This window comes from Cupressus sempervirens, chromosome 1, assembly GCF_028749045.1.
Source record: "Cupressus sempervirens isolate cs-2001-9-10 chromosome 1, ASM2874904v1, whole genome shotgun sequence".
NCBI classification, from domain to species: domain Eukaryota; kingdom Viridiplantae; phylum Streptophyta; class Pinopsida; order Cupressales; family Cupressaceae; genus Cupressus; species Cupressus sempervirens.
The window spans coordinates 859,744,820-859,754,132 of NC_143118.1; the positions used below are offsets into that span (position 1 = coordinate 859,744,820).

Genomic DNA, 9,313 nt, shown 5'->3' on the forward strand with positions numbered 1-9,313 from the left:
GTTACTAGTGGATGATAGGTTGCAGCTACATTTGGACAAACCAAAGGGGAAAGAGAAGAACAAAGAGAGTTAGCTCTTTATTTTTAAAGCTTTCTTGTTATGCTTTTAGCTTCAACATTTGCCCCACGTGGGCTTTGTCTATGTTGTTTCTCTGGACTTTACATTATTACTGTAATCACATATATTATGGTTATCGAACTACTATTAAATTAGTTATAGATTTTTGGATACTCTGGTTAGGGGATTTTAAAAATTAGAAAAGTGTGTAGGTTAAATATTTTCTACTTCTAACTTTCGACTGTTTATCAGCGTTTTGTTCCTAGGTCAGCCCCCATTTTTTACTGCTTTTTAATTTCAAAAACAATAAATCATTATCCAAACTAATTATTAACTAAAACAATAAAAAAAATATTTTAAATTTTGAAACTACATTCAAAATTTTATTTCTTTATGAATTATTACACTTTTTAAAGGAATAATTAGCTATGTCAAGAAAAGACAACTTCAAAACTTCAGTTTTATGAGAGTTATTTAAAAAAGAACTCCATTGATGGCCTCTATTATTTAGGAAGAATGAAGGAATTGTCTCTTAATTCAACTTTGACTATTTAACACTTTTAGTTTAGAAATGAAATCGTAGTGTGTGATATTTAAGTCATCCCATCACGAAAAAGAGATACCATGCTTCCATTACTAAGCGGCTTTAAAGGCAGCCGATTTACATAGCTGTGTAATGTCATCAATAAAACTGTTCAAGTTGAGAAAAGAAGAACCTCCCTCCCCAACCGCTCTAAGTGCCGACTGCTTCAAATCCCTCCCTCTTTTTCTCAGCTCCTCCGCTCCCATCAATCTCCTTAGCCCTTTCTCAATCTCCCCCTTTCTAACCAGAAGACTTTCATCAACGTCAACGCCCTCTAAGTCCAAGCCAATCTTCCACACATCCTTGCAAAAGCGGCAATCCAGAAATTGGTCAGCGAAAAATGGCCATCCAAGCATTGGGATTCCCATGCTCATGCTCTCCAGACACGAATTCCACCCGCTGTGAGTAACAAACCCTCCTACAGAAGGGTGAGCCAACACCTTCACCTGAGGCACCCATTTCACAACCATTCCCGGATCCTTAGTCCTTTCAACAAAACCCTCTGGCAGAGTCACAGGCATACCTCCTGCAATATCCATTCTTAACACCCATAGAAAGGGATGCTCGCTTTTTACCAACCCCAACGCCAACTCTTCCAGCTGCTCGTTCGATTTGAGAGCGAGGCTGCCAAAGGAAACATATATCACCGAGCCTGGCTCGTAGCCGTCGAGCCATTTCAGACAACCCTCGTCCTGCTCTGAAAGACTCGCGAGCCCATTCAAATCTTTTCCTTGCAGCAGATTGGGAAGGAATACGGGCCCCACTCCCAAAGCAGGGCACCCAACTCAGCAAACGTGTTGACAAGAACGTAGTCTGCCTTACCCTGAAAATTTGACTCACGCAGAGCCCACTGGTACATAGCGTCCGACGTGTCAGAAGCCGGGTATAAGGAAAACAGATCGCTGGGCAAAATGGGCGGTAGATTGCCAGGCAAGCAACTGATCACTTTGTCTACCCTCTTCGATTCCTCCACTGCAATTACAAAATAAAATATGGAGAAAGACATTCATGGTGTTGATTCTTCTGTGGAGACAGAGGGTGGGAGATGGAGGACTGTCAGGAAAATGAAAAAGTTGATGCAAAAAGATTCCAAGGCCAAGCATGATCCCACTGTTAGTTCATATTCCCCTAGCAGTGGGAAAAATAAATACCCCCAAAAAGATAGAAAAAGAAGGTTTATAGGAAGCAATACATTGAGGATGGTGAGGAAGACAAGGCTAGCAATGATCATAAAAAATGGAAGAGGGAGATTAGCCCTACTAATAGTCATGCAAGCCCTATGTCATCCCATGTTGCGGATATGTACAATAATGATACCCCTAAAAAAACCAAAAGGGTGGAGGATAAGGGAGATATCATCACCTTCCTTCTCTGCCATTAGGAGAAGGAAAACAAACCTTGGACAATGACCCCTAGAGATGAAACTTAGGCCCATAAGGAGGAGTAGTCCACCCTAGAGAAGAGCATCAAAAAGATGGAGGGGAGATAGGAGATTGTGGAACAGAGGTTCAATGATGTAACCAAGTTCATAGTTCAGATCATGCATTATGCGGCTTCTACCATTGACCTTCTACACATTGAGAAGGAGGATCTAACTATTATGGTAGGGGTGCATACCACTAGTTCCTTATATAGGTTTCTAGTGGATGATAGGTTGTAGCTGCTATTGGACAAACCAAAGGTGAAAGAGAAGAACAAAGAGAGTTAGCTCTTTATTTTTAAAGCTTTCTTGTTATGCTTTTAGCTTCAACTTTTGGCCCAGGTGGGCTCTGTCTATGTTGTTTCTCTGGACTTTACGTTATTACTATAATCGCATATATTATGGTTATGGAACTACTATTAAATTAGTTATACATTTTTGGATACTCTGGTTAGGGGATTTTCAAAATTAAAAAAGTGTGTAGGTTAAATATTTTCTACTTCTAACTTTCGACTGTTTATCAGCATTTTGTTCCTAGGTCAGCCTCCATTTTTTACTGCTTTTTAATTTCAAAAACAATAAATCATTATCCAAACTAATTATTAACTAAAACAATAAAAAAATATTTTAAATTTTGAAACTACATTCAAAATTTTATTTCTTTATGAATTATTACACTTTTTAAAGGAATAATTAGCTATGTCAAGAAAAGACAACTTCAAAACTTCAGTTTTATGAGAGTTATTTAAAAAAGAACTCCATTGATGGCCTCTATTATTTAGGAAGAATGAAGGAATTGTCTCTTAATTCAACTTTGACTATTTAACACTTTTAGTTTAGAAATGAAATCTTAGTGTATAATATTTAAGTCATCCCATCACGAAAAAGAGATACCATGCTTCCATTACTAAGCGGCTTTAAAGACAGCCGATTTACATAGCTGTGTAATGTCATCAATAAAACTGTTCAAGTTGAGAAAAGAAGAACCTCCCTCCCCAACCGCTCTAAGTGCCGACTGCTTCAAATCCCTCCCTCTTTTTCTCAGCTCCTCCGCTCCCATCAATCTCCTTAGCCCTTTCTCAATCTCCCCCCTTTTAACCAGAAGACTTTCATCAACGTCAACGCCCTCTAAGTCCAAGCCAATCTTCCACACATCCTTGCAAAAGCGGCAATCCAGAAATTGGTCAGCGAAAAATGGCCATCCAAGCATTGGGATTCCCATGCTCATGCTCTCCAGACACGAATTCCACCCGCTGTGAGTAACAAACCCTCCTACAGAAGGGTGAGCCAACACCTTCACCTGAGGCACCCATTTCACAACCATTCCCCGATCCTTAGTCCTTTCAACAAAACCCTCTGGCAGAGTCGCAGGCATACCTCCTGCAATATCCATTCTTAACACCCACAGAAAGGGATGCTCGCTTTTTTCCAACCCCAATGCCAACTCTTCCAGCTGCTCGTTCGATTTGAGAGCGAGGCTACCGAAGGAAACATATATCACCGAGCCTGGCTTGTAGCCGTCGAGCCATTTCAGACAACCTTCGTCCTGCTCTGAAAGACTCGCAAGCCCATTCAAATCTTTTCCTTGCAGCAGATTTGGAAGAAATACGGGGCCCACTCCCCAAGCAGGGCAGCCATCACACGACAGCGCGCTTACCGTCTCGGGGGGTTCCAACTCATCAAACGTGTTGACAAGAACATAGTCTGCCTTACCCTGAAAATTTGACTGACGCAGAGCCCACTGGTACATAGCGTCCGACGTGTCAGAAGCCCGGTAGAAGGAAAACAGATCGCTGGGCAAAATGAGCGGTAGATTGCCAGGCAAGCAACTGATCACTTTGTCTACCCTCTTCGATTCCTCCACTGCAATTACAAACCTTTATTAGCCATTACAAACATGTCTGAGCAATCGAAATAAAATTGAAGATTACTACCGTACCTTTGACAGGAATATGCCCGCGCGAGACGAGGAGGTCGGCGTTTAACTGAGCGATAGAAGATGCGGCGCACATCGTCCAGAAGATGACTCGGGGCACTCCCAGCTTGTTCGCCACTTCATAAGTGCAAGACATGAAGTTTTCCGATATAATGCAGCTGATGGGAGGAGTTTTCCCGTCTGATAAGCTGGAAAGTAAATAGTGCTCCATAATGGGGCCGAGTTTTTCCATTGCAATCACATACTCGGGTAGATTTGAGAGACGAGGGTGATCAGGTGGCAATCCATCTGGAATGGTAAGAAACTTAAATGTGGAGGATTCAGCTGCAGCTGCTCTTGACATCCGGTTGTGGCTCCACTCCATGTCCACAAAAGTGATAAAGACTCCTCTTGAAGAGAGGAGATGAGCGAGATTGATAAGAGGATTGATGATCCCCTGTGCAGGGAAAGGCACCATGACTGCGTGCAGGCCATTCATCTTCATGTTCTGTGATTGCTTAGGATACCTTCGATCCGTCCTTGGTATATATAGAAATCAGACTTTCTCTTAATGGATTTAACTTAACAATCAACTCAACTTGAACAAGATCCACCGAAATGTGGAAGAGTAGTTGAAGGCGAATCTCTAGTCACAGTTGATTGAAGATTTGGTTGTCGTGGGCAATTTGCCTTTCTATATAATTGTGTGCTTTTTCTATTGATTTTTTCAATCATGAAAAGCCTATTAATACTGCTAAGAGTTTTACGAGACAGCCATACACTTTTCATCACCGAATTGTTTATGTTATCGGCTGATACAATGCTTACCGAATATTGATTCCATATAATAAAAAAAAAGTGCAGAGATGGTTCGCGTGGGGGAAGTCAATTCTAGCGTTTTGCATTTATGCGTTTCAAATAAGCTAAATGAGGTACTGGTTTTATGGTTTTGACGAAATTTATTTTAAAAATATTTAACATTGTGCTTATAATTCGTATAGACTATTCACATGGTGAAAATCAATCATTGAGAATAATTAAGGTAAACCAATGAGCAGTTGCATAGTTTTCATGAGGATATTTACTTCAATTTTCTAATGTAAGTTTTAAATATGTATTTAAATTTCAATGTGACAAATTAAAAATATATACCTAAAATATATTTGTTATGTTAATTGTTGTATTGTTCAATACTTTTTAAAATATCTTCTTAAATAATACTTAGGTAATGATCTTTTAATAATATATTTTTAAAATCAAATAGGTTCAATCATGAGGCCCTACTATTCATATATTCATCATCCATAATTTTTTTTAGGTTGGATTTTTCATCCATTAAGTTTTTTTCATTGTAATGTTTCAAAAATGGTGAACATAATGCTATAGTGTCATATGGTATGCCAAGATTTATTTATGTTTTGATATTCATAGAGTCTCATTGTTCTACAATAGATTCATTAATATTTTAGAATATGTTATGTGACTCTTTCTCCAAGAGAAGATAAAACTATGAAATAAAGAAATAAGTATTTAAAGGTTCATAGAAGTTAAGGATATTACAATCCTCTGTTTAAATAAATATTAGTAAATAATATTAATTAAAAAAAATTTAAAAAGGAGAGCATTATTATATTTATGAAAGGGTAAACAAAAAGGCAACCTTTTTCAAAAGGGTGTTGTTCTTTGAAAGTCACTCCCTTAAAGTTTAAATCATTTATGTAAGGATTGGAAGAGGGTGGAGGGGACTCATGAGGATATTTATTTTTCAAAAATTAGAATAATATCACAAGGAAGAAGAATAATTATAAAGAGAAAGTAAAAGGCATAATTAAGTTCTCTGGCTAAGCATTAGGCATTAAAGAAGGGGCATACAAAGTGTGTATAGTTTGGAGTGTCTTAGCTAGGGTTTATTATTTTCATGCATGAGGCATGTGTTCCATACTATGAAAGTATGTGACGTTCTTAGTTTTGAGTAAGAACCTTGTTCTCCTATGAAAGGTTCTTGCTTAGGAAAAAGCCAAAACTATCTCCCTAGAATGGTGAGAAACTTAATTTTACTAGAGGTGGATAGATGAGCAATATGATGAAAACTCCTCTTGACGAGAGGAGATGCGCGAGACTCATAAGAGGATTGATATTGCCTTGCACAAGGAAAGGCACCATAACTGGGTGCAGGCCATTCATCTTCATCTTCTTGCCTTTGAAATTGTTATTTGTGATCATTTGGTTCCTTCTGCGGAAAATATATAAAAAACAGATTCCATAGATGCGTGAGACTCATAAGAGGATTGATATTGCCTTGCACAAGGAAAGGCACCATAACTAGGTGCAGGCCATTCATCTTCATCTTCTTGCCTTTGAAATTGTTATTTGTGATCATTTGGTTCCTTCTGCGGCAAATATATAAAAAATAGATTCCATACGTTGTGGATGGATGGATTGAACTGAGCAATCAACTTTAACGAAATCTACCGAAACATTGAGAAGTATTTGAAGGCAAATGCATATTTACAATTGATTGAAGATTTGGTGTCGTCGAGAGTTGCAATTTGTATATAAATTGTGTCCATTTTATATGAATTATTTTACATTATATCAAATTCGAAAAAAAACATATTGTTGTTTAGTATTTCATTGGACACCTGCTTATTTTTCACCCGTGAAGTCCATAGATTGGTATATGATGAGTATCAATTATTGATTGGGAAATATAATAATGTTATGTTATTTTAGGATATTTTGATTATAGGAATTGGTAGATCTAAAGTTTGATAAACATCTTATGTTTAAAATTTTATTAAAAATATATTTTAAAGAATATGAAATAGTAAATATGGTTATCATTGTCGTGAATGATTCATTTGTTTCATATCAATTATGTATTATGTGATTCATTTGTTCAATATTAATCATTTCAAATATATTAATGATATATGTAATCTGAAATTATTAGTTCTGAAATTATTCTTGATCTAAGCTAATTTGACATCTCTAATTTTTTTAATTTTCAATTAAATTTTGATAAGTTATAACTTGTATTATTGTTTAATATTTTATAAAACACACTCTTTTGTATCGATGAAATCATTGATTTTTATTTCTATATAATTGTGTACTTTTTATAAAATGTACATCATTATATCACATTTTAAAATATTAGATTATTATTAATATTTTATGGAACACACTTCTTTTTCATTGATGAAATCATTGATTAATTTATGTTATATATTTATATGACCAACATTAAAGTTTATCGATAAGTATCAAGGATGGTTTACTTATGGAAAGTCAATAATTTATTATTTTATGATTTTGAAGAAATAGATTAATTAAATGAACTAATGGGAGTAAAGTTTTATAAATATTTTATTTTTAAATTGTTATTAGATATATAATTTACATAGCAGTAAATAATAAATGTGGTTATCATTATTATAGAAATTCACTGGTCAGATATCATTCATATATTATATGATTAAGAAACATGATTAATCAACATAGCATTTAGTTCTTTATAGAATACACATACTTTACATTGATGAAGCTATTGAATAAAATAGGATTTAGGCTAAGAAGTACAAGGGTGGTTCACATGGCAGAAAATCAATAATATTATGTTATGTAGTTTTAAACAATTAAGCTAAATGAATCAATTGTTGTAAACATGGATCTAAGCCTCTAGAAATTGTTGAACACAAAACTATAATAGAATCAATGAAACATATAAACAATTCATAAACACTAGTGGTCTAAGCCCACTCCTACACTCTCAGTGTTTCAATCTTGACTGGGGCTTCGACCTTCCTACCTCCCTCCTAGTTCTTTTCACCCCTTTAGTATGTCTCTCCTAGTGGGGCATGGGGGTTTCTCTTTCTCCTCGCTTCTCTCTTTTGGTAGATAGGAATCCTTTGAGGTCCCTATTAATTCTCACTCCTCTGCTCCAACTATTAAGGCTAGCTTGTCATTGGTGATTCAGCGTAGTGGAAGTTCTTTTGCAGAAAAGGTTTTGCATGCTTCAGTTGGTGCATCTTCCCCTCTCAAATCAAATAGTTCCAACACAGTTAAAGGTAGCGCTATGCGGGTCCCTGATGATATGATTGATGACTCTATGGTTGGATTGGAACTATCCCTAGTAGGATCGTTCATTCTCTTTAGGTCAACTATTGATCAACTCAAGAAATGGGCAACCTCTTCTTGGTCTCTTAAAGGAAATATTAAGATTAACGCCCTCCTTAATGGCTTGTTTGTGTTCTCATTTCTAGTTAAGGAGGATTTTTTTTTTGCTCTTACTAATGGACCCTAGTTCCTAAGGTCAAAGAAAAAAACTTCATAAATTTTTGCAAATGGAAACCTAAATTGGACCTAGTTGTTGATCTGGGAGTTTTTGCACCAAAGTGGGTCAGACTGATGAGTCTACCTTTGTAGTTCTAGAACACTGAGGTTTTTAGAAGTATAGTGGAAACCTTTGGGTCCCTTTGGTAGTGGATAAATATTTCTAGACAAACTCTCACTTTTTATTTGCCAAAATTTGTGTTAGTGTCTCTATGAACAAGATTCTTCCAATGTCTATTAACTTACACTCTAAGCTGAGGTCCTATGTGCAACCGTTGATTTTTGAGAATGTAGACTTGTTCTATGTAAAATGTAGATATTCTATCTTTGTTGACTTTTCTTTTCCTTCCGCTCCCCTGAGATCTAAGAGGGGGCCCAAGGAAGTTGCAAAGATCAAAGTTTTTCCCTTGACCACCCCTTTGGTTGCATAGATTCTTCCTAGTAATTTTGCCCCTATTCTTCCTTTGGGTAAGGAATGGTCTAAAGGAGCTTTACCCACAACTACTAAGGCTATCCCTCTTCTCACTCCTACAAAAAAAAGTATCCTGGACAAGTTTTTTAGATCCCTCCAACCTTCCTCCTCAGCTTCTTCGAAGAAGGCTATTATTCCACTACCATTGGATAAATGTTTGGGTATTTTGGTGGTCCCATCTTGCCCTAAATCTCTTTCTTGGGATTATAGTAAGCTAATGATAATGGGCCCTTTGACATCTCATCTCCCTAATGTTCTTTGGGAAGCTAACTTTGTTTCATAGAGTGATACTATCAAGGACTATTATTGGACCAAGGTTGATAAGAAGAACAAAGGAAAGTGTAAAATTGATGTTGGAAAAGAAAAAGAAGAGTTTCCAACAAGAAAAAGAGTTGGCCCCCTATCCAAGGGACATATGATGGGTAGCTTGGAGGCCCTTACTATTAAAGGTAGTCAAAAAGTGGCGGTTAAATCCTAATCTATAAGGGTAGATATGGCTTTAGGAGGGTGCTATTTAGCACTAATTTTCAT

At 36.6% G+C, this 9,313-nt stretch overlaps 2 protein-coding genes across 2 annotated transcripts; both read right to left on the reverse strand.

Moving 5' to 3' along the window:
• Positions 1-663: 663 nt before the first annotated feature.
• LOC149580559 (UDP-glycosyltransferase 85A8-like) lies at positions 664-1,646 on the reverse strand. Its single transcript, XM_089804973.1, has 2 exons — positions 1,481-1,646; positions 664-1,424 (listed from the first exon to the last, which is right to left on the reverse strand). Exons 1-2 carry the CDS (start codon positions 1,644-1,646, stop codon positions 694-696), a joined length of 897 nt encoding a protein of 298 aa, XP_089661099.1. The 3' UTR covers positions 664-693.
• Positions 1,647-2,937: 1,291 nt separating this feature from the next.
• LOC149580560 (linamarin synthase 1-like) lies at positions 2,938-4,513 on the reverse strand. Its single transcript, XM_089791831.1, has 2 exons — positions 4,000-4,513; positions 2,938-3,923 (listed from the first exon to the last, which is right to left on the reverse strand). Exons 1-2 carry the CDS (start codon positions 4,478-4,480, stop codon positions 2,968-2,970), a joined length of 1,437 nt encoding a protein of 478 aa, XP_089647957.1. The 5' UTR covers positions 4,481-4,513; the 3' UTR covers positions 2,938-2,967.
• Between the last annotated feature and the right edge of the window lie 4,800 nt (positions 4,514-9,313).